Source organism: Gossypium hirsutum, chromosome D05 (assembly GCF_007990345.1).
Source record: "Gossypium hirsutum isolate 1008001.06 chromosome D05, Gossypium_hirsutum_v2.1, whole genome shotgun sequence".
NCBI lineage: Eukaryota > Viridiplantae > Streptophyta > Magnoliopsida > Malvales > Malvaceae > Gossypium > Gossypium hirsutum.
Genome location: NC_053441.1, coordinates 16,516,805 through 16,542,729, shown reverse-complemented (window position 1 = coordinate 16,542,729; position 25,925 = coordinate 16,516,805). Strand labels below are relative to the sequence as shown.

The 25,925-nt window shown below is 32.8% G+C and overlaps 5 protein-coding genes across 7 annotated transcripts; 2 read left to right on the top strand and 3 right to left on the bottom strand.

Moving 5' to 3' along the window:
- Window positions 1-1,993: 1,993 nt before the first annotated feature.
- On the bottom strand, window positions 1,994-3,972 carry LOC121217776 (protein FD). Its single transcript, XM_041094033.1, has 3 exons — window positions 2,593-3,972; window positions 2,388-2,465; window positions 1,994-2,244 (listed from the first exon to the last, which is right to left on the bottom strand). The coding sequence occupies exons 1-3, from the start codon at window positions 3,091-3,093 to the stop codon at window positions 2,176-2,178; spliced, it is 648 nt and encodes a 215-aa protein (XP_040949967.1). The 5' UTR covers window positions 3,094-3,972; the 3' UTR covers window positions 1,994-2,175.
- Window positions 3,973-10,795: 6,823 nt separating this feature from the next.
- On the top strand, window positions 10,796-13,976 carry LOC107905535 (probable cinnamyl alcohol dehydrogenase 6). Of its 3 annotated transcripts, none has more exons than XM_016832197.2 (7): window positions 10,796-11,015; window positions 11,147-11,259; window positions 11,381-11,494; window positions 12,504-12,731; window positions 12,830-13,118; window positions 13,222-13,375; window positions 13,465-13,976. In XM_016832197.2, the coding sequence occupies exons 2-7, from the start codon at window positions 11,165-11,167 to the stop codon at window positions 13,662-13,664; spliced, it is 1,080 nt and encodes a 359-aa protein (XP_016687686.1). In that variant the 5' UTR covers window positions 10,796-11,015; window positions 11,147-11,164; the 3' UTR covers window positions 13,665-13,976. The 3 variants fall into 3 exon arrangements, with proteins under 3 accessions (XP_016687686.1, XP_040948047.1, NP_001313884.1); XM_041092113.1 differs by having other exon boundaries at window positions 10,802-11,019; NM_001326955.1 differs by lacking the exon at window positions 10,796-11,015 and having other exon boundaries at window positions 11,165-11,259; window positions 13,465-13,664.
- Window positions 13,977-17,560: 3,584 nt separating this feature from the next.
- LOC107905534 (UPF0496 protein At1g20180) lies at window positions 17,561-19,396 on the top strand. The gene is made up of 2 exons (XM_016832194.2): window positions 17,561-17,792; window positions 18,033-19,396. The coding sequence occupies exons 1-2, from the start codon at window positions 17,738-17,740 to the stop codon at window positions 19,112-19,114; spliced, it is 1,137 nt and encodes a 378-aa protein (XP_016687683.1). The 5' UTR covers window positions 17,561-17,737; the 3' UTR covers window positions 19,115-19,396.
- Window positions 19,397-19,888: 492 nt separating this feature from the next.
- On the bottom strand, window positions 19,889-21,531 carry LOC107905536 (peroxidase 64). The gene is made up of 4 exons (XM_016832198.2): window positions 21,253-21,531; window positions 20,961-21,149; window positions 20,638-20,800; window positions 19,889-20,518 (listed from the first exon to the last, which is right to left on the bottom strand). Exons 1-4 carry the CDS (start codon window positions 21,454-21,456, stop codon window positions 20,124-20,126), a joined length of 951 nt encoding a protein of 316 aa, XP_016687687.1. The 5' UTR covers window positions 21,457-21,531; the 3' UTR covers window positions 19,889-20,123.
- Window positions 21,532-22,619: 1,088 nt separating this feature from the next.
- Window positions 22,620-24,072, bottom strand: LOC107905537 (expansin-A11). The gene is made up of 3 exons (XM_016832199.2): window positions 23,693-24,072; window positions 23,287-23,608; window positions 22,620-23,205 (listed from the first exon to the last, which is right to left on the bottom strand). Exons 1-3 carry the CDS (start codon window positions 23,829-23,831, stop codon window positions 22,899-22,901), a joined length of 768 nt encoding a protein of 255 aa, XP_016687688.1. The 5' UTR covers window positions 23,832-24,072; the 3' UTR covers window positions 22,620-22,898.
- Between the last annotated feature and the right edge of the window lie 1,853 nt (window positions 24,073-25,925).

Below are 25,925 nucleotides of genomic sequence, written 5' to 3'. Positions count from 1 at the left end.
TTTTTGTTAATATATTGTTTCAATAAAATATTTAAATCATATATAGATTTATATTAATCATTTTTATTAAATAAAAATAATATTTAACAAAATGAAATCATGATTGTAAGAATACGATCTAAATGTGACTAATTAATATTATTAAGATATTATAGTTTTTATATTTATATATATGTAACAATTTTTTTTTTCTTGCAACTCGGAAAAAATTTTGGAGATGACAACTTTGGTAATAAAGATCTAGTCTTCGTTACAAATTTAATTACGTTTTTAGGGGTAGAATATTTAAATTAATGAATTTGACATGCAATCAAAATAAATAAAACTGTTGTAAATTAGAATGAATAAAAAGTATTGTTTTAGTAAATTTCACATTATACCATGGCTACTCAGAGGGGAGAAAGTCAAGTTGAGTTTGTAAACGGTTATGGCCCAATTAGATTACGCATTTACGATAGTACACCCAAACAAATTACTAAGAAATTAGTACAAGACGCTATTGGCGAACATTATAAAGCTTACCACAACTAATTGTATTTAGCTTGATCTTCTTACCTCACCCAGAAAAAACCCACATTTGAATTTGAAAAGGCAGCCAATAGATACAACATCTTTCTCCAATTAATATGTCTATTCCCGTTTTTTTTTATTCTCAACCCTTTTTTCCTTTGTTATATTATATGATGAATTATCTTTTAATAATATCGTCGGTGTTTGTTTTTAAAAATGTAATTGTAATTATCTGACAAATAAAAATTCAAAATTATTTATTAACGTTTGATTAAAAGGACAAAGTTTGAAGGAAAAAATGAAGCTGATCATCAAGAAAGTCAATTTGCAATAATCGATGTCACGTCAAATAATTAGGCCAACTTGCGATGAAGACTAAAGCAACCAACAGTACCCTTGCGAATAAAAAACCAACAATAACTTTACCATTTAACTATGAATTCATTAACCAGCATTAAATTATGAATGATAATTCGCAATTAGTACAAAACTTATGTCAACATGGGTGAGAGTTATCGTTCTTATTTTTCTTGTTTGCCTTATTAGAAGGTGAAGGTTAGTATATGTTCTTAAATCTAAAATTTAAGATTTAATTTTTATATTTTAAAACTAATTTTTTTAATTTAAAAGTTGTAGCTTAATCCTTATCTTTATTTGTAATTTTTGTTAAAATCTATCGATTTAATATTTTTATTTTTTTCATTAATCACATATTTATGATTGAATTAATATTTTTAAATAAGAAAAAACTTTTTTTAGTACAAAATCTAAATTTTAAATTTCATAGGTGCGGTCACTAATAGCCTAAATAAAAATAGCTAATTCTGAATGCTAAATTTATCTTCTTTCATCACCACTTTATTTCTGCCCAATCCCTTCTACTAATTTAAATTTAAATAAAAAAAATACTAACAATATAAGGAAACATAAAAATAAAACAGTGGCTAAACTCTTCTAAAAAAATTAGAAACACAAAACAGAAGCAACACAAGGGATATTGGCAGATATTTCAAAGGCCATGGGGCCGCCCGCCTTCATCCACTTGCATGGGATTGTCCAATCCAAACGCATAGCTTCTTTTGTGGAAAAAAATATTCTATGATCATAGCTAATTATAATCATCAAACAGTGATTTTGTACCAAATGGGAAAATTCAAGTCAGTAACAGTATATGAACAGGTCGAACAAGAAGTGCGGGAGGGAAATCCATTAGCCGCTGACCTGAGGGCTGGGTCTCTCCGTAGGGCCGAATTTGATTGGGAGAAAGAGCATTGAAATTTGAAATGGGGAGAGGGGCAAGAACCAAAAGTTGATAAGGTTAGAAAAAAAGGGAATAGACAATCATGCAGCATCTTGATTAGGAAAATAGCTATGCCTATGCTTCTTTCTATTTAAATGTTTATTTGTTTCTTTTTCCATCTAACCGCTTTATTCTCATTGGTAGGAGACAGAAGCAAACAGAAAACGACAAACCATACATTCTCAAGTGGAATTATATTAGAGATAGAACCAAACAGAAAACCGCACCATTTGCCCATTGGGGACCCCAAACTACAGAAACTAGAGGTTTTTTTGTGCTTTTCGTTTATGGATATTTTGAGAGAGACGCATGTGTAAGAGCGCAGTCTATATGGACTTAAAAGAAGAAATGGCTGCCTTTACTTCTCAGAATGGAGCTGTTAACGTTCTACTTAGAGTATTCTTTTTTGGAACCTGATCTCGAGCTGCCAATATCTGCAAAACCAAACCATGACCCAAATGCATATATATCAACCAACTGTATTCCGCTTTTGGACAAGCACAAGTTGAATGAGTTACTATTTACCACTCCATTTCTATACATGTATACATATATATAAGCCTAACTGATACGTCACCTTCTCTTGCTGCCTTCTAAGCTTAGCATTTTCTTCCTGTAAATGAGCAACTTTAAGCTCCAACTCGGTAGTGTATGCCTGAGACACTCAAACATCAAAAGGACTCATAGAAGAATGTCATATGAAACACTTATCACACCAGTAATGTCTAAATTTGCAAAACTAGGGGTGAGGTTTCTGGGAAAGAAGAGTGGAAGGGATTCACCTGTTTTCTAGCTCTAGACCGAGCAGCTGACTCTCTGTTCTTTATCATGCGTTTATGCCGCCGATCGTTGGAGTTTTCGTTACTTTCAGGAGCCCTTTTTGTGCAAAAAGAAGGGAAAGCTTCAGGAGAACCGAAACCACGAAAACCAGAACTGTAAGAAGAAAAAGATGGAGCCGCAGGAACACCGGCACGAGCGTTGACCTCTAGGTTTGGCCTCATGGGGTCACCAGTCTCTGTGCATCGGCAGGCCGACCCGAACCCAGATTTCAAGCTCAATATTGTGCCGGGGACAAAAGGGGCAGGTCCTTCAGTAGAAGATGTGTCATTGGAGGAGACACCTGATGTTCTTGGAGTTGGAGGTTCTTTATTGATGGGTGTAGCCAAAAAGTTCAGAAGGATCATACTAGGAAAGTTAGGATTCTTGGTTCTGGTGGAGAGGATGGAATCAACAGGGTGGTCACTTAGAGAAGCCAGACTAATATCTTTCCACACTTCCTCCATGGATTTTCTAGCTAACAGGTTATGGATTTTGGGAGATGGTGATGAACAGGGTGCAGAGAAGGAGGATTTTTGAAGGTGAACACTAGAGCACCAGGTAGCTGCTACTATTGCTGTGTAAAACCGGTCAGGCCAACGTGAAGATTAAAAAGAGAGGCGAAGAGAATAGGGATATGGAGGAAATCAGACTGAAGAGATGTCACGTCTACTGGTCTGGCCTATATGGTGTGAGCCTTTGAGGCATTCGAAAACAAAATGTACTAAGGATGGAGATTGGAGAGCAAATAAATTAACTCTATTGAATATTCTGCCAAAAAAAAAAAAAGGAAAAAAGGGTTTTGAATTGTAATGTACCAAAGTACTGACTTTTCACAGTGTGCACCGAACCACCCCCGAAGAAAAGAGAGGAAAAAAAAAGAAACCAAGAATATAAAGCATCTGGGGAGTGGGAGCATTGAGCAAGTGAGGACTGCTCAAAATCGCCACTTGCCATATGGCCTTTGCAGAACTTTCGTATGGTCCGACTGATACAAGATCTTCGGCATTGGTTTCATGTGGCTTTTGGTGGGGGGATCCGACTGAGATGCTTTGCTACTTGTTTTTTGACCTTTTTTGATCTCTTGAATCTCAACGCCATAAAGCAAGGACCACGTTTGTAAAACATGATGCTTTGACATCTGCATTCCTTTTATTCCTCCATCACCTCCCCTCCCCCTGGTGTTTTGTTTAATGGATTAATTTACCGCCGATTTAATTTCACTAACTGGCCTTCATTTCTCTCATTGAGTCGAAAACCCTCTGCAGCTTTTTCAAAACGAAAAATGAATTAGTTCGGTTAGCATTCAAGGTGATCCTTGGTATCAGACAACCATACCTACAACTACTTCATCTGGAATTTGAGAAACATCATAAATATTAAAAAAGAAAAAAAAAACTATGATTTGACAGATAAGTAAAATTATCTTCCCGATGGCGTATTCTTTTCGTCATATCACTTTGTCTGTGTTGAAAATGTTAAAGTTTGCAGGGCTAACATAAAACTAAGGTATCTTTCCTCTATCCGTAATTGCGTGACCACTAATAATCCTTACCAGACGTAATAGTCCGTATCCAATAAAAAATATAAAAATTCTATCACTTAAAATTTAAAAATTTTATATAAATCTTTGGGTGATAATATGTTATAATATGGTAATGTCACATTCAATGCTTTAATAAATAATTAAAACATTAGTTCTTGATTTTACTAGTTTGATCGATTCAACTATTCAAATAATAATTAATTATAAATTCTTAAAAGTTTAAAATAATTTAAAATAATATATATTAAATTGAATCAACTTGTTAAATTGTTGATTTTTGTTCTGATTTTTAATTTTTACCAAATTCAAGCAATTTTCGGGTCAATCGGTTCAATCCCTTTTTTCGAACCTGTATTTTAATCAATTTTCAATCTGTTTGTTGCCATATTGTTCCCGTAACACTTGTCATAATATCAAATCTTGATTGAACAGAATCCAAGTTGAGGGGCTAAAATGGATCTAGTTTCCAAGTTCAAAGATCAATGTGGACAGAAAAAATTATAAATATTAAAGTAGACCTAATTGCCAAGTTCAATAGTCAAAAGTTATATTATCCCAATAAAAAAAAACAATCATATGTGTATATATACTAATTTCTTATATTGCGTGATACATGAGTTTAGTTATCAAATAAAATAGGTATAATGATTTTTTGGGCCCTCCAACTTTACAGAAAAATCATTTTAGCCACCATTTAATTTTATTTTTGCCTTTTTTAGCCCTCAAGCTTACATTTTTTTTGTAATAGCCCAATTTTAGGCCTAGTCAGAACAGTGGTTTCGGGACCACAAATCCGACGAGAAAAAAAATGTAATGGCTTAAATTTCCAGAGGTGTCGGAACGGTGATTCGAGATCACTAAATTCGACAAATGGGTAGAAAATATTATTAATTTAGTAAGTATAAGTTAAATGTGAAGTTAGGAAAATTTTTGAAATAGTGAATAGTGCACTAGAAATAAATATTAAAATAATTAGAATCGAAATGAGGTATCAAGACCTCGGGGATTTTAAACCGAGCCATAAATATTTTTATAAATATTTATGGAGTGTTAAAAAGTTAGTATTAAAGTTTCGTTAAGAAATTTTAAAGTTCCAATAATTAATTGAACAAAAAGGACTAAATTATAACAAATGCAAAATTTTGGGAAATGATTAAATAGCTTAAATGATAAAAGGAAGAGGGCTTAAAAGGAAAATAGACCCAAGGTCTATTTGGGCTGGACGGCAAAGGCATGAAATCAGCAAGAAAGTGAGAAGAATTAAGGACAAAATTGGAATATTGCAAAATTTGCTTAATAAAGTTAGGACCCAAGTGGAATTATCTAGATTTCTCTTCATTTTTCTGAATTCTCATCAGCTAAAACACCATGGAAGGGCTTCTTCAAGCTGGTTCTTCATATTTTTATTACAAGTAAGTTCAATTCTTGACTATTTCTTGAAATTTTTGTATTTGTATGACTTTTACAACTAGGCCCACTTGTTAAATTCATTAGTTTTTAATTTTATGAAAGAAGTTGAAAGTTGATATGAATATGTGCTGGAATTATATGATGATTTATCATGAAATTAGAGCTTTAAATTGTTCATATGCTGATTTTATTGAAAGAATTGAATAGAAAGTGAATGTTTGGGACCTAATAGTAAAAGAGTTTGAAGTTAGAGTTATATGTGGAAATTCTGAATTTCAATAGTTGAGTAACAACTTATAATGTCTAGGTAAAGTATTAATTGAGAAAATTAGATTAATTGAGGGGTTAATTGAGAAAGGACCGAATTGTATAAACTATGAAATTTGGGGCAAAATGGAAATCAACATTTTGCACTAAAGCAGTTTTGGACAGCAGCAGTAGTGTAACTTTGAAAAATCACCAAAAATTGTAGAGATTGAGTTAGAGGATGAATAAAATATGAAACTAAAGCTTATTGAGTCTAGTTTCTTATAAAAGAAATGGTGTGAACAATGGAATTGTAAATCATGAGATATAATAGATTTTGTGAGACAAGGTCAGAATGAATTCGGGTTCCCCTGTTCTGACTTTGGAAAATCATTAAAAATCGTAAAAAAATTATTATGAGTTATAATTTATATGGTTAGAATCCTTAATAAGTCTATTTTTAGAAGAAACAAACAAAAACATCATCCAATTTCTGTACAATGAGATAATTAATTTTTAGTGAAGAGTGGTCGGAACTGTCAGACAGCGAAACAAGGGAAACTTTAAAGAATAAACTGTACTATTTGGCTGAACCAAAAATTCTGAAAATTTTATGGTATGAATATATGTGAGTCTAGTTTCAGGGAAAATTAACGGATCTTAATTTGGAGCTCTTTAGCTCCGGATAAAAATAATTTAGTGACTCTGACTCGGATAAACAGTTTTGAATATACATGTGAGTGAATAGTGAAATTATAGCTAATGTTGTTTAAGTGTGTTATACAGATTAAGGATGTGGAATGGAGAGGAGGAGGAGGAAAATTGGGAAATATATGAATGATTTGTGTATAATTGGTCATATGCTTGATTTTAATTGATAAAAGATGAAATATGAATTATACTTATATTTGTGCATTATTGGTCATGGCATGTGTGAAAATAAAGTTTCATAGTATGTGTGTATGGTATATTCAGTATATGATTTGGCATGAAATAATATAATGAATGGTTTATGAATTAACACATGTTGGTAAGCCTGATATATGAATAAATGATCAAATTGAGCGGAACGCCGGATTTGAGTACTTCTGATCAAGTGACAAAGTGACAAGTGTTAGCCTTAGCTACACTTATCTGATCAAGTGAGAAAGTGATAAGTGGTAGCCTAGCTACACTTATCTGATCAGGGACAAGTGATAAGTGATCATATGTAAGACCATAGTTATACTATGGCAAGGTGAAAGTGAAGTACTCAATTTTCCGTAACCGTTCCCTAATTTGATTAAGGATGGTAAGTGACAAATGGGCCCAAAAGAATTAAAGTAAATGGTTAAGTGGTAGTGTATTTATATCAGGACGATGTTGTTATTCAAGCTAAAATGATATTTTCATTGCAAAATTTAGAATTTCACAAATGTGTTATTGAATGGTACAATCATTGAATTGTACGTGAATTAAATGGAAATTGCTAGTGATATGATTTAAATCGTGAGCATGAGAAATTGCGAATTGAAGGAAATGGAAATGAAGCATTGAATTGCATGAGTATGTATCGGGTCTCGTAAGCCCTAATTATTATGATTATAACATTTTGAGGATATACTGTGAAAAGTTACAGGAGCATGTTAATTATTTTGAAAGTTTTAATTTAGATGAGATTTTATAACTCGGTTAAATACATTTACAAGTGCATGTGTTTTGGTAATGCCTCGTACCCTATTCCGGTATTGAATACGGGTAAGGGGTGTTACATTTTTGTTAAATCATCCCAAATGGATAGAAAAATTAATATTTGTTAACTTTGCTGATGTGGCATACACGTGGATTGTCACATAGAAGACATGTCAACATTTAATTAATTTTTAAATTTTAAAAAATTATATACTTTTTAAATAATTTCAATGATCTTTAATTTTTAAAAATAAATTTTATTTTTTAAATTTTAAAAAATAAAAAATTAATTAAATGTTAGTGTGTCATCCACGTGTATGCCACGTAACTTTTTTTATCAATTTTAGGGGTGATTTGACAAAAAAATACAAGTTTAAAAGTTAAAAAAGACATAAAATTAAATAGAAGGCTAAAGTGACTTTTTTTTATAAAGTTGAAAAGCTAAAGAAGTTATTATGGCATTAAAATATATTATATTTATTTCTTAAATATTTTTATAATGTTTAAATTTTAGAATCTTTATAGTTTGTATTGTAATCAGTATAAATTAAGGATAAAAATTAATATTTTAAATAAATTTAAATTAATTACTATTTATAATAATATAATTAAAATCAAATAATGATATAGTATTTAAAAATTTAAAAAGAAAAAATGTTTATTATTTAAAAATATCATATAAAAATATAATGTTAATTTAAAATTAACAATCTTTTATAGTAAAAAAAATTAAATAAGCATTAACAGATACAAAACGTTTTGAGAAAATTATTAAAATAATATAAAATAAATAATTTATTAGTGAAGATTAAAATTATTGACCAAGATCATATATTTGCTACAGTGAAAAAATTGGGTTTACCAAAGTCCAAATCGAAATGGTTGATGCGGTTTGAGCCTTAAAAATCTTGATTGACATGTACTTTTCAAGTTAAGTGCGCTGGCAAATTGTGTTAAAAATATTGATTAGCGACATCACTTGGCAAATGGGGTGCCCCTCCGGTTTACCAATGACCTTGACAGTTGACATTGACGATGAAGGAAACGAATATTTTACTGATAGCAGCAGCAAATGCCAAAGAAGATAGGTTTCTGATGATAAATTTTATTGAATCGCAAGGACATTCAATTGCCGCCTACTTTCTGGGACATGGTAGAGGATGGATTTAAGTGTGTTGGAATTTATTTGAAGTGAAGAGAGGTTATAAATTATATAAAAAATATTAATCGTGGAATTTTTAATAAATAAAAGCTTCCATAAAAACTAATGATAATGACGAATTTTTGTTTCTAGTAAGGTAATTAGTACCGAATCGTTAATGGTATATATTAGTAGTGTATCATTTTGAGTTTGATATTTTTAAGTTTTTTTATATATATTTGTAATTTAGTTTTTAATAAATTATATATCTCAAACATACATTTTAAAATTATTAATTAGATTCAATAATACAATTTAAACATTATATTTGAATTTTAAGTATAACAAAAATAAAAGTCAATTTTAAAACATTAAAATTTTGCATCACGTAGCAATACAAATTGGTATCGATTGAAACACCAAAATCTGAATTGAAACGGAATCTAAAGTCCTTGATACCAATTGAGGCTGGAAAGGATATATAAAAAGAATATTACACCGACTAGCATGGCTTCTGGTCCCCTTTGATTGTTGATTTCCCTACTTGCAACCTCTTTTTTTTTTTTATGTTTTTGTCCATATTTATCCTTTTATGGTTTCGCTACTAGCCATAGAATAATGGGGAGTAAAGGAACCGGGCCTGGGCCCCTTCAACGTTCCTCTTCATCTGTGTTGCGTTTTGTAGCTGTTTTCCTCGAATTTGATGTTAGGAAGCTCTTCACAGGCGACAGTTATTTCCAATGAGCAGAGATGGTCAAGGTTGTTCTGAGCCCTTGTTGATCTCTGTTAGTGGGCATCGTTTTAACGGCTTTGGACCCGTGCTTATGTTCTTTAATGGTTGATTTTGTTTTCAAGTTTTCATCAATCAGCTAAAATGGAGGATTCTCGCGAGTAGATGAAATTATATACAGTCGATGATCTTTTCATCATTTTTTAACTGCTTAGTAGGGATAGTAAGTACCTGTCTATTCAATACATATTAAATAATATTTTTTATAAAGTATATAAAATATTTTTTAAAACTCTCAATCGAAGTAAAATTAAATTTAAATATATATGTATAATTTTTTTAAAAACTACATTAAAAGTTTCGACACTCAATTACTTACCTATAAATCTTGCCAAAACGAGGTCCACTTTTGTATGAAATTTTTAATATGATTTTTATTTTTTATTGAAAATACAGAAAAAAAAAACTTAATTTTAAATTTTAAATTAAATTTTATGTATTTTCAATGAGAATACACTAAATTGACAAAAGAATTATAAATATTGAGGGCTAAAAATGTTATTTTAATTTTTTGTATTGCCTCAATAGCAAGTTTGACGACAAATTTTAATGAAGAGATTAAGATTTTTAAATAAAAGAAAGTACAAAAACTTCATCTCTTAGTAAGTATTTCTTTTTGTCATTTAACTTCATAAAAGTTATAAAATGTTCACTAGACAATTCAAAACTTTTCATTTAATGCCTTAAGCTATTGGAAAATTTTATTTTAAGTCACTAGATTGTTATGTTTTTTTTTCTTCTAAAAAGTCCGACTAGTGAACACCAAGCGATGATTCAATGATTGATATGGTGAATCAATACTCATCAACAAGTATTTGGTTTTTAAAACAATATAATTTTTTTGGGTGTAGCCATTGTCATTGGCAGAATTTCTGACTTAATGAAAATTCTTGAGGGATATATTTGGATAATTTAAGTAAGAATTTTATATAGTGTTTTAAGTATATTGTTTTTTCTAAAAAATCAAAATTTGAAAAGCGTTTATTTTTATTATTTTTATACTTTTTAAGTGCTATTTAAATTTAATTTCAAAAGATGACAAATTTAATATGCAAATAGATAAATAACTTCACCCTTTTTTTCATCCAATCTAAAAGCAGGGTAATTGCTTCATTAGGTGTCTAAATATTTTATATAATTATACTTCAGTTCGGTACCGTCATTGCCATTGACGTCACCAATATTTACTGTTCATTTACTTATATAATTTTTAAAATAGGTGATTTTTATAAATAATCAAAAGTGTTGAGATATTTTTATAGAAAAGCCAGAAAATGGCCACCACTAACAAGCCAGTGACGCACAAGGCTCACAAACAAAAAGACATCCCATTAAAATAACGGGAGGTGGTTTTTAATTTGACTCCAATCAGTAGACTTTGAAGTTTCATAGCCAGCGTTCAGTGGAGAAGAATGAAATGCACTCAACTACCATCTTTTGTCCGTTTTCAGCAGATTGACTCCCCCGACTAAGCCACGAAGTTACACTCCCCTTGCACTTCAATTACACCCATCTTTCATACCAAGGGACCTTTTCGTTCCCCCACCACCATGATAGCTAAGAAGGAAATAAATAATAGTTATTGGTAGGTAGGCAATTGTCCATATTACCCAACTCTTTTCTTAACTACCTGACGCTCTCTATAAATGCTCTACATTCAATACTATAAAGCTTTGAGCTTTTATTTTTTCTTCTCATCACTTGTTTCTTTTTCAGTCTTCTCTTCTCCCTCTCATGGCTTTAGAAACCCCTAACCACACTCAGACGGTAGCAGGGTGGGCGGCTTATGATTCCTCCGGTAAAATCGCCCCTTACATCTTCAAACGAAGGTACACTACATATACATGGCATGAATATGATTAGTTAGTTTAATTTCACTCGTTACAATCTTTTAGCTACTTTGGGTTATTTACCGTTACTGACCCTGGAAGAGGTGAAAAATATAAACAGGGAAAATGGCGTCAACGATGTGACCATTCAAGTGATGTATTGTGGGATCTGCCACACTGACCTCCACCATGTTAAGGACGACTGGGGTATCACCATGTATCCTGTTGTTCCTGGGTAAAGCTATCTTGGCCTTCTCTCTTTAAATTTATTCGGGAAGGAGGGTTGTTGATGAATTATTTAAAGCAACAAAATTCTTTAACGATGTTACCAAATAACCCCCCAAAAAAAACAATTAATTGTGTGTATTAAATTTAAATTAATTTTTAGATTAATAATAATATGAGTGATGCAATAATAATTAGCAATAAGATAAGTAGTTCAATATTATTTTAAAATATAAAATACATAATCAAATTTGAGAAATAAAAAAGATGAAAAACAAGAAGGGGTTAATGTTGCAATATTCTTCTCTCTTTTGTTGGGTGAGTTTGGGCCTTTGTTGGCCAGTACCTAACATCCCAAAAATAGTAAAATTTTTTAATTAAATAAAGTGGTGTTGACCATTAGTGGTAGCATCCCAAACAATTTTTTTTTTGAAAAAAATATATGAGTGTTGGTTATTTAATGTCTAAAATTTTAAAAATTATTTTTAATAGAAAAAATAGTGGTGTCCACTATCTAATTTTCATAATCTAATTTTACTGTTTATTTCAAATTATTTAAATAATTGTTTTTGAATTAAGGTCATTTATGTAATTAATTATTTTTTAAAGTTATTTGAGTAAAATAGAGTATCTTTGCTAATCAACTTTTCTTAAAGTATTTAAAGGCTACCCCCACTATCTCGATTCATTATTTATAAATAATAAAAAATATTAAAAAAAGTTATATATTTTTATAATTAAATTTAATTACTAAAGTGGAAACAAAGAAATTAAATTGAACCTGAAATATTTGTGTCCTGAGTAAGGCTTTGAAACAAGAATCAAAATCGAAATTGTTTGATTTGGATAGTCACTGATCTTTTAAGGTTTTGTTACCTGCGGGTGTGGCTCAACATATTCAAGTTTGGATATTTAAATTAGAGAAATCCGATTTATGTTTTAGAGTTGAACGAATTGGGTGGTGAGAGTTTTGAGTATGAAATGTTCTGTATTGAGAGATTTATGTTACATATATGCAGGCATGAAATAACGGGGGTGATAACCAAGGTGGGAAGCAACGTGAAGAACTTCAAACTAGGGGACAGGGTGGGGGTTGGTTGCTTGGCAGCATCCTGTTTGGAGTGTGAATTCTGTAAAAACTCGCAGGAGAACTACTGCGATCAGATCCAGTTCACCTACAATGGCATTTTCTGGGATGGTTCCATTACTTATGGCGGATATTCCGAAATGCTAGTTGCAGATCACAGGTCAGCAACTCATATAAATATATAAAATATAGTTTCTTTTTAGCAAAATGACTTGTTTATGCAGCATAGGCTAAGGTTGGGGATATTTATTTATGCAGGTACGTGGTCCACGTGCCGGATAACCTGCCAATGGATGCAGCAGCCCCACTGTTGTGTGCTGGGATAACAGTTTTTAGCCCCATGAAAGATTGCCAACTGCTGGAGTCACCAGGGAAAAAAGTGGGAATAGTTGGTCTGGGGGGTCTGGGTCACGTTGCTGTTAAAATGGCAAAGGCATTTGGTCATCAAGTAACCGTCATCAGCACTTCTCCGTCAAAAGAAAATGAGGCTAAACAGCGTTTGGGCGCTGATTATTTCCTAGTTAGCACAGATGCTAAACAAATGCAGGTTGGCAACTCTCTAATTTGCTTTTTCGAAGAGGTAATTCATTAGATAAAATCTTTCTGAATCAGTTGGATTAATGTGATATATATATATATATATATAACAGAGAGGTAAGAGGACGCTAGATGTTATTTTGGACACAGTCTCAGCTAAACACTCACTCGGACCGATCTTGGAACTGCTCAAAGTAAATGGGACTTTGGTAGTTGTGGGGGCACCCGACAGGCCAATTGAGCTTCCTTCTTTTCCATTAATATTTGGTACGGTCTGACCTTCCAGTGTAAGACTACAATATGAGGAGTGACAAGGACAATGAAATAAACAACGTTTCATGTTTCTTCTTTTACAGGAAAGAGAGCAGTAAAGGGAAGCATGACAGGGGGTATGAAAGAGACGCAAGAAATGATGGATGTGTGTGGGAAGCACAACATCACGTGCGATGTAGAGCTTATCAAGCCAGATAAAATCAACCAAGCTTTGGACCGCCTTGCCAGAAACGATGTCAGATACCGTTTTGTTATCGACATTGCCGGAACCTCTAAGCTTTGAAGATCGAATCAGTGTTCCCTTGCATGTTCCTTGGCAATCGATTCATCTATATCTATTTGTTTTACTCTTTACTACAACGAGTTTTATTGGTCGTCATCTTCAATCTTCATTAAGTGGTGGTGTTGTAACATTACATAAATCGAGTTTTTCATCACTTTTTTTTGGTTATTTCGTGTATTAAATTAGAAGAATCATGCTATCTTCTCCTTGAAACGACTCTGCGATGAGCAGAAAAGGGAATTCTGCTTGAGCAATTTTATAATTTCGAGCATAATTAGTATTTTAATAAATTAATAATTAATTTCAATGTTATTGTTAAGACTCAATAATACAATCTTTTGAGATTCTTTTGAAGAACCGTCATAAGCTAAGCTATAAAATATATATATTTGGAAATTTTTATTATTTTGTTGATTTTTTTAATTTTTAATTAACTTCTCTTAAAACCTTTGAAAATATTCATTGATGTTATTGACTTTTAAAAGATTTAGACTTAATTGAATAAGCAGCTCTTAAAATATATGGCTTTTTTGAGTTAGGTACTTAAACTTTTCTTTTCTATCCAAGTAAATTTCAACAATTGTGAGTCCAATTGTTATCTTCTTTAGAAAAAACACTTAAACCAATCAAGGGTTGACACATAATAAAAAATTTATTTTCTCTTAATTTGGCTATAAAACTGTAAAAAGAAAATAAAAGAATTAAATTAAAAATTAAAAATTAATATTAAATAAAAATAAATTAAAAGTATCATTCTCTCTCTCAATCTTCATCTTCCCATTTAATCTTCCTAGAATTTGCTATTCGCTATTGGAAAAGTCTGGTAAACCGATTTGCAGATTAAGATTGGTCTATGAAAACATATCATTTCAAAACCTAGAATTTTTAATTCTAAAAATAAATTAAAAGCAAACACAAAATAAATTTCCTTTTTTCTTTTTCAAATTAAGTTTAAGAAATATTTATTTTGAAAAGTAAATTCATTAATTCATTCAATGAATAAACCATAAAATTCAGGAAAAAAGTAACAAACACTCGTCGTAGATGGTGAAGGACAAGTTCTATCAACACAACAAAGGCTTTAGCCTCATCATCAATAGAACATCACGACACATTGGCAATTGGCTTTGTCACAACTCAAGTATGATATATCTAGAGTGACTGCAAGCACTTAATACGATAAGGAAATCAACCTCAGATGATCCAAAGAGACGAGCAAAAATCAACAAAAGAGTTGAGCATTCACCAAACTAGAGAGGACAACAACAAAACCATCCCTAAAATTACTTGTAAAACTAAAGTTACATGCATAAGCAAGACTAGAAAAAGTGCTACAAGAGCAGACAAAAACTTTTAAAACTGAAAACTTATTAAACAATGGAAAACAGAAAAAAATAATTTATTATTCTAAAATACTCGCAAAACAGAAAAAAATTAAGAAGTTGATGAATAGCCACCCACTTTCTAAGAAAAACTATTGGTGACCGATAGAGTTTTAGTGAACGACAAACACAGTCACCTTTCCACAACCTGTGAAGACAACAAAGGTATTCATAAAATAGATTTGCAAATTGAAAAGAGAGAAGACATGTGGAGTGAATGAAAAGAAGAAAGAAAGAAAAAGAGTTGGTGGGAGGGAGAAAAAAGTAGGCTATAGCCAGTCTAGAGGCTGACACCGTCGTTGGGCAAAACAAAAAATAAGCAAACGGCTTAGAGAAAGAGAAAAAAATTTAGGATTTTCCGGAAATGTTTTTGAAAGAGAAATTATAAGAAAAAAAACAAAAGGAAGATGAGTGGGTAAGCAATTGGGATTTTAATTAATGAAAGATAGGGGAGTTTTAATTTAAGTTAATTTAATTCAATTTATTTATTTTAAAGTTTTAGTCGAATTAAGGGAAAATGAATTTTTAATTACATGTCGATTCTTAATTACAGAGAAAGGGTTGGGACATAATTATACTTTAGCTGGTTGGTTGAAAAATGAAGTTTAAGTAACTAATTTAAAAAGAAAATATAGTTTTAGAGTTGCTAATTGAATTAAACCCTTAAAACTTAGTAATTACGCGTTTAAAAATAATATATAATAAATAATATAATTGATAGTTTAAAACTAATTAATAATAAATAAAATATATATGATTAAAATTTAAAAAAATTAAATTAATTTTAAATTAATACCATCTCAATCAAAATCGCAACTACAAGAAATTGGGGATTGGGTTTATAAAATTGAAAAATGTCTGGAAACCTTAATGATAAGGTGGGCCAAAAACCAACCGAAAATTATGTGGCTTAAATCTTTGATTTGTCAATATCCAAATTAATGATGATGGTGATTGGTGAGAAGTGGAAGCAAGAATCAGAGGGCTAATTTGGTGTGGGAAAGCAATGGCCAAAGTTTGTTATCATCATATTATACTATTAATCAATTTACATCGTATAATTGTACTGGATGTGGAATGCAATTCATTATTTAGTCCAAATACCAATAATTGTATTGAAGCTTAAAGTCCTTAATAAACCCAATTCGGGTTGCATCTTAAAATAGCAAAAAATCTATTTTTTCCCCTCTTTGAATTATTTTTATTTTATTTTAGATCAATAACTTTCAATCTCAAACCTAATTTTTTGCAATGAAATAGGAAAAGGTTATAATTTCCTAAAAAGAAATATCATTTGTATAATTTTCCATGATGAAAATAATTTTTATGTAATTGCATTCCTTTTTTCTATTTTATATCTTATGTATGCATTATGGGATTGCACTTTAATTTAGCAAATTCAACTAATAAATTCACTCCCAATTTGAAATGTGAAAATTTCGATAAAAATTTTCTAAAACATTAAAGGTATACAAAAGCAAGGTGTATAATTTGAAATCAATTAATAATACATGAAATATGTACTATATTAAAATGAAAAAATTAAATTAAATTATGAATAAAACAAGATATAAACATGTTAAGAATATTAAATGCATTGTAGTTATTTATCATGGTGCTATCATAAATCTTAAAATAATATCGAGTTAACGTATGATGCCCGACTCAATGAATAACATTATCAATATTCAATTTTATTACACCCATGATTTGAATGAAAAAAGAAAACTATATTCAATAATAAATAAATAGGTAGAGCACCTCATGAAAAGAATGGAGCCTATGCCACCTCGATCATTAAAGTTGCGTATATTTAACCAAGGTAATTTATAAACATTCGCAGCAGATTTCAGATTTTCCCAAAATAGTTTACGTTCACTGAATTTAGGGCTAACATAAACTAGAGATCAAAGTGACATGAATTTCTTGCTTAGTGTCGGAAAGACGCTCAATAGTGACAACCGATGAGAGGCATAAGAGCTAGATGCCTCATTTACGGTGAATAGTAGCGTGTCACTCCACGCATCAAAAAGGAGTTTATCCACTCATGGTGCTTGGCCCTTTTACAATTTCATACCAGAATGATCATTGATTTCAGGTAGGGGAAAGGCTTGGATAACGATCAACCCTCAGTAAGAGGTAGAAAATGAATGCTTCAGCGGGAGAGAGAAAAACAAAAGTCAAAATTTGTTGTCACTTGTCACAACAAATATGAACTTTCGAAGCACGTGCTTTAAATAATGTCATTTATGTTTATTTGTTTCGATGCCTTTGCATGGATCACTTTCTGATGTATATGTACAGCTAATGATATCCCAATCATCAATATAATCTTTTTGTATTTTGGAATTAATGATTAGTGGTTTTAAAAATTACACTTGTTAAAATTCTAGAAACCTTCAGCTTGAAACAATAATCAAATAATGCTCGCCATCTTCAAAATAAAGTTTCCAGAAACACGTTATATGTATAAAACATCCGTGCGAGGGACGTTATCGTGCAACAAAAGCTATATATATACTATTTCTGCCTATGTTTAAACTGCAACCTTAGCTTCTGTGTTCTTTTTCTTCTTTACTTTTTGCTCCCTTCAAGCCATCAAACTCTGTATATCGGCTAAAGCAACCAATCATAACCTAATGCATTGAAAGCACTGTTTTGGCGAGAAAGTTTTACGTTGAAAGCCGCTTGATGTTCCAGAACATGTCCCGAGGGACAAATATGATTCAGACGAAGCTGAAATCAGGTCAGTGTTCAATTCCATTTGAAAATCGTAGGATCAGTTGATCTATATCTATATATATTTTCTTTCTGATGATATGCATTAACATGAATGGAAAACTATAAATATTGACAAAGGGTTCTCTCTCTTTTTCTATTTTTTTCCCCCTTCTTTTATATGTTTTTACATGTGGTTTTAGCTCTCAAGATATATTCTAGGAGATGAAAACTTAATTGGATTTCTGGGTATTGTATGCTATCTCAGGCAGATCAAAGACGGAGCGTGGCGGTGGAAGTTACTTGGAAGAGAAGGCAAACGTCAATGAAGAGTACAAGGAAGTTTTTAGAACAAAGTCTTATCTAGAAACGTGGACAAAAGTTCACGGCCAGTTGGAAAATACTAGCTTTGATAGACTTTCTCCATCATCTTCGATCCCTAATCACCGTATAAATCTTTCCGAGTACCTTCTTCAACCAAAGCAAGAAACGTTAGACAAGATCGAGAGCTTGAATTTTCATCACCTTATTCTAGACTATTTCGAAGCTGGTTTAGAAGGTAGTAATTTATGTGAATCACTCCTACGAAGCATCCATCAGGCCCGTGTTTATTATCGGAAAATTAGAAGGGTGATAAAGATAAGCAAGCGGATTGATCAAGAATTTTCAGATGACAAATGCAGCGTTATATTCAAGGAGCTGGCGGGATTTGCCTTGCTTAAAAATCCATTTTCGATCATTAGTCCAGTGCAGCTCCGGGATTTTCATGAAAGTAACCTGGATTTGTTCCACAAGTTAACATCCAGACGCGAAAAGCTAAAACGGCAAGCAAAATTCAAGAGAATCTCCAAACAGATTGGCAGCATTTGTCTAGTGATTTCTCACACTGCTTTTATAATTGCTTTGCTGGTACTTGCATTCCACGGCATGATTGGGATTATAGCAGCACCAGGGCTTGCAGCCTGCTTCTTTGGCATGAGGTTGAAGAAGAAGAAGAAGAAAAGCAGGTCACAATCTAATTATCAGCAAGGGCTTGAAAGACTTTGTGCGCAGCTTGATATCTCGGCGAAAGGGGTTTACATTTTGATCAACGATTTCGATACCATAAGTAGACTGGTATGGAGACTACACGATGAGATAGAACACCGTAAAGCTATAGCTGATATGTGCATTAGAAATGGGAAAATCGAGGTACTGAAGGAGGTGGTAAGAGAATTATGTATGCACGATTCAAGCTTCTTGGAGCAGCTGAAAGAGCTAGAGGAACATACTAAATTATGTTTTCACACAATTAACAGATCGAGAAAGCTGGTTATACAAGAAATAGTTGATGCGGAGCCATTGTATTAGAGACAATATGAGAAATCTCTTCTTCTTCTTTTTTTTTTTTGTCTTTGCTTGTAGAGCTTAGTGTCACTTCGATGGTTCCTGGGTTAAAGAAATGCTGAAATTGTTTGTCTTTTGTAAATATGCAGGAGCAGTCTACAATTATGCCTATGGCTATATGCTTTTGTGAGAAAAACATCATATGCATGTCATGGAGATGTTCGTAAAACCATTTTAGTTGTCTTTGAATTATTCAGATGAAGAAATAAAAAAAAGAAAGTGGTGATGTGATCTCTTTTGGAAATATACAGCCGTTTTTGTTTTGTATGTTCCGTAAGTGATCTCTTTTGTAGTGTTCCAGAAGACTGGGATTCTTGTTTGGGCCCAAAATGAGTCCAAAAATCAAAATTACTTGGTAGATTGGACAGGCTAGACTACTCAGCTCAATAATGCTATAGGCTAATCAAAAGGAAAAGATGTGTATGGTTTAATTTAACAACTATTTCTGTTTCGACTGAGCCCAATAATTCTTTTTTATTGTCGAGATTGTGAATTTGTGAATGCTATGGTCTAATAAATATTAAATAATAAAATCTTTTTAGTTGTTCACATTTACCTTTTCTTTTTCCTCTCAACAACCAAATTTCAGATTTTAAAATAAATTATTTCTTAAGGTAATTATTTGAAGTCCCTTGTTAATAAATGAGTGGTCATAAAGTATACTCCTTTCACATGAGTAAAAATCTAATTGAAAACTATATTTGAGCACATTTGACAAGAGAATCAAAGCCGTAAGAGTTGAATTCAATTTCGAAACTTTATTGTTATTTTTTAAAATAAAGAAGAAAATTAATCATTAAATCACAAAATACATAGATTTGGAATGCAAATTACGTGTTCCTACCGTTCTCTTCGACGGTATGCAAACCACAAAACAAACACTTGACATGTTTTTTAAGTTTATTGGCTTGATTGATCTCACTCTTATAAATTCCTTCATGCCTGGGTTTAAACTCCAAATTGGCTTCAAAAATCACCTGACTACTCTGCAGTCTAGCCTGATCTCTTGCCCACCAGTGAGGCTACTCATTTTGATCATGGACTCCACGAAAGCCTTCTCAAATGCCTTTTGTGAGCTTGCAAATTTAGAGACGAGTGCCCTGGTTTTTGGGGTGGTGAGCAAAGCTTGATCCGAAGAGAAGATACCGTTCCCTTGAAGAAGCAGCTTGTAGTATGCGTTGTCAAATATTAAGTTGGATGAATCCAGGGGGGAACCTGCGTTTTTCACCTTGTTGTGTGCCGGACACACGCTCCTTAACTTGGAGGCAAAGGATGGATTCATGGTCGGATCCACGTCGAGGGTGGCGTTGAAATTGTGGATCCTGTTCTGGAAGGAAGAGCAGTGGGAAAACCCCAGAGTGTGTCCACCTGGATTCACAATGTTTTTTACTTGTTACACATGGTAATTCACCACAAAAAAATGAATTTGAATGATGAAAATTGAAGCAATATTTTCTCTGCTTATTAAGCCATGGGGATATATATACCTGAGAGAGCAACTAGATCTTTAATGGAGAGACCTCTCTGAGCAAAGTTCTGTTTTAGCTGTGATATATTAAAAATGGGAGCTGGTAACTGCCTGGTCTCGCTTGCCAAGGATATTCTTCCATCCTTCCTTCCTTTGGGCACCTCCCAACTGGGACCGCCAGACTAATTAATATATATATATAAATGACACCAAACAAGTGAAAACAAAGCAGTTGGTTACGTGGCTTTAGTGGGGGAACATGTGGGCAGCTCAGCTGCTATATAACTCAGTAAGAAATAATAAGCAATGTATGTTATGTTATGTTAATGCTATGTTACTAACCATAGCAACCGCGTCTCTGGCAGCCAGGGCCAAGATATCAGCACAAGACACGATGCCCGGACATTTAGATTCCAACGCTTTTTTCGCATTGTCAATCACATAAAATGCATGCAATGAAATGTTAGGTGGTCCATCTTTCTCTGCCTTGCTCTTCCCTTTCGAGTTCAGCAACACAGAAGCATCGCAGCCCTTAAAATCAAAACAAGACATAAATTAGCTAGTACATGATATGTCTGAACAATTCTGTTACTTCTTTTCTAGCAAAATTCTGGTAATATGTTAAATTTTATACTCTGATAAAGCAATCATGAAAGTGCATCCGGAGTAGCGCGGCCGGAACGGTTTTGTCATTCGACATCGCATTCTGGACTGCACTCCTAACGATAGACTCGAGCTGAGGGCACGTGTGATCATAGTAGTTTGAGCTCAGTGCCTGGGCGGGAGATGAAAATGGAAACACGAGAAAGGCGAAAGCAAGTGCAACGATGGCTTCCATGGTTTGAGACAAATGGATTTCACAACTACTAATGCAAGATTAGCTATGCAAGTATGAAAGAGAGGGATTTGGAGTGTGTTATTTATAACAACGCAAAGAAGAGTATAAATTGGAGTCGTTACTAATCAATGGTGGTTGTTAGCATATTTGGTGATCAAGAACTCTTTTTTAGTGGAGTAGTATTGAAGCATGTCGTAAAGCGACGAGCCAATCAAATTGGCCTTCATTAAAAATAATATAAACCTTAAAGTTGTGGTGGAGTTTTGCATGTTGACCTAATGCAATGTAATCATTACCTTTCATGAAAACGTTAAACCCGGCAAAGCAGAATCTAACGTAATCAGAAACAAAAGCATATTAACAGGACTGATTCTGAAAGAAAAAAGGAGCTTGGTGATTGCCTGATTAGGACTAAGCAAAGCATTTCCGTTACCCCCCTACATAGCTTACAAAAGGTAAAACGGTTGGAAGATTTTGAACAAATAAATGAAGTCGTTGTTTTAACGCAAAGCTTAGGTTCAGGAAACCGTTTGAGAGTCATTTTCAACATTCTGGCAATTAGAAGAACAATCCAGCCAGTTTCAACCTCCTCAAAGCCACCTACAATTTATGTATAATTTTATTCAATGGTCCCTTTCCTTGATATATATTATATTAATGAGAAGGGAGTTCAAATATTGATGGTGCCATCCGTATTTGGGGGCTGTCATCAGAGGCGGAGCTAAATGGTGGCCAAAATTTTGGGAAAATCTCCTTTTTTTCCCTCGAAATTTTTTAATTAATCCCCCCAAAATTTGGTCCAAGATCCGCTGTCTTCTTCCTATATCAACTCTGGTTAAATGCCAGCAATTACCCACCCACCATGCCTCATGTCCTTTTGCAGAATATATTTTGTAGTTAGGACTGATGAATTGCCATATGAAAACCCTTTAACAACTTGGGAAAAGAGATTCGATGCATCAAGTAACTTATTTGTCAAATTCATGGCAGGTTAATACCGCCAGAACCTGTCTCTGTCTGTTCAAGTTCAGGGAAACTCTGGTCTTTGTTTTTTATTCCATTAAAAAGAGAGTTTATTTCGGCGGAACCTGGCAAAGGCGGTGAGTAAAATGAACCAAGCTTTGTCGGTTGATTTGTTACATTCGAAATGGAAAATGTAAAAGTAGAATGAATCATAAACACATTACTATGTGAAATCAAAATTTACAAAATGGTGAAGCTGCAATGTTTTGCTTGGGCTTCTTATTGACAGTTAATTACGATCACTTAAAATAGTTTTAAACTTGGTTCCACTTTCGTATATGAAAAGCATAAAAAGGTCATGTAAGAGTTCAAGGATTCATTCACTTCATCTCATACGATATGGCGGGCAGCTTTTGTAAAATAATAAGCACACCTCTGCCGGAAACTAAACCCCAAACCCTGAACTTTAAATACTAAACTTAGAATTGTAGTTTGCTAGAGAAAGTCTGGCCAAAACCCCAATTTGCAGGCACGATGTCAGGAAATAGTCGAGTCACACCATCAGTAGTGGTGACCCTGAACGACAATGATTGGCCATTGAGATCGGCGTTGGATTGCCAGTTAGCTCCCCAGTTCCTTGACATTGCCATCCACCCAGTTTTGGATCCCTTGATGGACACAGACTGGATAGATCCTGCGCCACCAACATTGCTAATCATAACAAGCTCGAAATAGTCTCTTCCATTGATCGTGAACCTCACTCCACCATGCTTCTTGCAAGGAACCCTGTATTGTAAGAAGGCCAAGACGTTTAATAAAGAGTAATGAAAAATAATGAGGGCAAGGAAATGTTATGGAGAACGCTACCTTTGGAACAAAACGGGCACAATTCCGCCTCTGTAGATACCGATCTTTTCCCAGGCAGGCTGAGCCATGTCGAAGTGCTGGAGGGGTGGATTGCACCAGCCTCCGGCATTGTTTGGGAGAGCAAAGTTAGGAGGACAAAAGTTTGTTGCTGTAATGGTCACGGATGTTCCTTTTATGCACCATCTGGGATCTGTCTGATAGTCACACATGATCTTATAGCATTGTCCACATGAAGCTCCATTATTGAACAAGGCAGTACTTAAAGCAGCAGTCCTTGTTCCATAGCCAGTCGAATACAAGTTCCCATACCCACAAGCTCCCCCTTTTGTCAATAAATCCAATCCATATTAAATGTGATGAAAATTGAAAAAAAATGCATTAGTAATAAAAAAAAATGGTTACTAACCCATAGTTCCCGAAGCATCGCCGCCTCCATAAAATGTGGCATGAGCTTTAGTCCAGCCAGAAGCCGTGAAGGCATGCACGGTGCTAGCAAGATAGCAGAATCCAAGTAAGATGGCTAATGCAACAATGATTTTTGCCATTTCTTGGAAGTTCAAAGGCAATAAATGTTTGGAGAAGAAAGAAGAAGAACAAGATTGGTAAGGAAGTACTATTGGGAATGAATGTATTTACATTTACTGGCATTTCCAAGAAGAAGAATGGGGGGTGTTTAAATAAGGGTCTCCCATGCAACAGCCTCACATGTGATCCCTGCAAGTAGAGAAGAAATGAACAACCGATTCATTTTAAGCAATTTTTTTCTTTCTTTAAAAATGAATTATCCCTGCAGAGGCTCCAGATTTCTGAGTCTCATTCAATTATTCCCACGTTCTCTCTCACACCCACATGCTATCTCCCTACAGAAGAGCCGTGAATGGATCGAAAACCATAAGTCCCAATTGTTGTTTTATGGGATTTCTTTTATTCAACATTTGTTTCCATTTGAAGATAAAAACGACACCTCCACTTGCTGCTTTTATTTTTGCAATAGAATATTTCAATCAGATCAGAGCATACATACAAGTTCACATGGTCATTTGTTTGACCCATAGCACCATTTTATGGCACATGATTCCTTTTTACATTACCTCTTCTAGGTTCAACAAATTTATCCTAATGTGACTTTGTAAAAATATCAAATGGAATTTGAGATGTTAAAATCAAACCCTTACTAGTCCAAGCAAAAGCTTCAATTGTAAGTCCAGTCATATACTTTCACCAACAGCACAACCTAATTGTATTAATATTTCACATAATCTTTTTTATTGTAAACAATTAATTTTACTTATTATTACTGTTGTAGCAATTTGGATATTTTCTATTAGCTTCCAAGTTTTTGTTTTTTTTTTCTTTAAATTCATCACTCAAATTGGAATATTAAAAATAATTCGGTGGCCTATAAGGTTTAATGAAAAATAAAATCTATTATCCCTGGTTTTCAGTAATACGCACTTATCCATAAGGTTTATTTATTAAATTAATTCTAAATAAAATAACAACTTTAATTTTGGTATTAGTTAATTATTATTTTATCTTCTTCTTTTTTGTTATCTTCCATTTTTATTTTCAATAATTTCAATTAAATTAATAAAATTTAATTAGTTATAAAAATAATTTAATTATTAAACCCAATTATAAATTGTATTATATTTTAATATAATCATGTGTTAAATATAATGTATTATTCTATTAATATAATTTATATTTTTTTGAGAAGTTACACGTGTAATCACAATTGCAATTATAACGGATGCATTTGAATATATATAATCAGAATTAATCATTACAAAACATGATTAGATTGATAATCAAAACATATGCAAAGTCTATATATAGTGCAACATAAACCAAGTACAATCACAACTATAATCAAAATTAATCATTATAGAGCATGATTAGATTGATAATCAAAACCTACACAAAGTCCATATATAGTGAAACATAAATCAAAATAAATATAAACTGAGAACCCACACATAATTTACATAGAGTAAGACTCGAATCTGGGATCTTAAAGTTCCTAATCTTAACATCACCATTAAGCTAAGGCCTATAAGAGAGGTTGACTCGGTCAGAAAAAGCCTACAGAGTATTGTTTGTCAGGAGCCAACAAGCCCTCCAACACGTTAATATTGTCTTCTGTTGCAATTTTGACTCCTAACTCTAATGAGAGCCTAGGTGCGGAAGAGGTGGAGGATTCACATAGTAGGAGCACCTCACCAGGTGCCTGGTAAGGCAGACTATGTGGGCATGTTACAAGGCTAAACTTTAGCCTAGCAAACCACATGACTACCTTAGATAGTGAATTTTTGCCTAGTTAGTCTAAACCTTCAAAAACTAAGAATTTTGAAGAAAATTATCTAAGGCATTGGTCTATAAAAGCGACTAAGCAAAACAAGTAAGACAATAAAAAAGTTGAGCTCCCCCACATCTAACACTTAAAATATTGAATGAATGAATACAAATAAGAAGGAATGCTTTTATTTATAGTGTAACTCTACTACATCCAACAAAATAGATTAAATTACATTAACCATTGAGATTAAAACCTATTTATAAGATAAGGTTCTAAGAAATTTAAACTCTATAGAACATTATTTTAAAGATTGCAAGTCTTCATAGTTGATATATAATTT

Coding starts and splice junctions, on each gene's coding strand:
- LOC107905537 (XM_016832199.2), bottom strand. CDS start 23,831: ATGGCAAAAATCATTGTTGCATTAGCCATCTTACTTGGATTCTGCTAT. Junction 23,609..23,692: donor CGATGCTTCGGGAACTATGG/GTTAGTAACCAT, acceptor TATTGACAAAAG/GGGGAGCTTGTGGGTATGGG. Junction 23,206..23,286: donor GTGCCCGTTTTGTTCCAAAG/GTAGCGTTCTCC, acceptor CTTACAATACAG/GGTTCCTTGCAAGAAGCATG.
- LOC107905536 (XM_016832198.2), bottom strand. CDS start 21,456: ATGGAAGCCATCGTTGCACTTGCTTTCGCCTTTCTCGTGTTTCCATTT. Junction 20,801..20,960: donor CCAGAGACGCGGTTGCTATG/GTTAGTAACATA, acceptor TATATTAATTAG/TCTGGCGGTCCCAGTTGGGA. Junction 20,519..20,637: donor AGATCTAGTTGCTCTCTCAG/GTATATATATCC, acceptor TTGTGAATCCAG/GTGGACACACTCTGGGGTTT.
- LOC107905535 (XM_016832197.2), top strand. CDS start 11,165: ATGGCTTTAGAAACCCCTAACCACACTCAGACGGTAGCAGGGTGGGCG. Junction 11,495..12,503: donor ATGTATCCTGTTGTTCCTGG/GTAAAGCTATCT, acceptor ACATATATGCAG/GCATGAAATAACGGGGGTGA. Junction 13,376..13,464: donor TTCTTTTCCATTAATATTTG/GTACGGTCTGAC, acceptor CTTCTTTTACAG/GAAAGAGAGCAGTAAAGGGA.
- LOC121217776 (XM_041094033.1), bottom strand. CDS start 3,093: ATGGAGGAAGTGTGGAAAGATATTAGTCTGGCTTCTCTAAGTGACCAC. Junction 2,466..2,592: donor GGTCTAGAGCTAGAAAACAG/GTGAATCCCTTC, acceptor TGAGTGTCTCAG/GCATACACTACCGAGTTGGA. Junction 2,245..2,387: donor TTAGAAGGCAGCAAGAGAAG/GTGACGTATCAG, acceptor TTGGTTTTGCAG/ATATTGGCAGCTCGAGATCA.
- LOC107905534 (XM_016832194.2), top strand. CDS start 17,738: ATGTTCCAGAACATGTCCCGAGGGACAAATATGATTCAGACGAAGCTG. Junction 17,793..18,032: donor TCAGACGAAGCTGAAATCAG/GTCAGTGTTCAA, acceptor ATGCTATCTCAG/GCAGATCAAAGACGGAGCGT.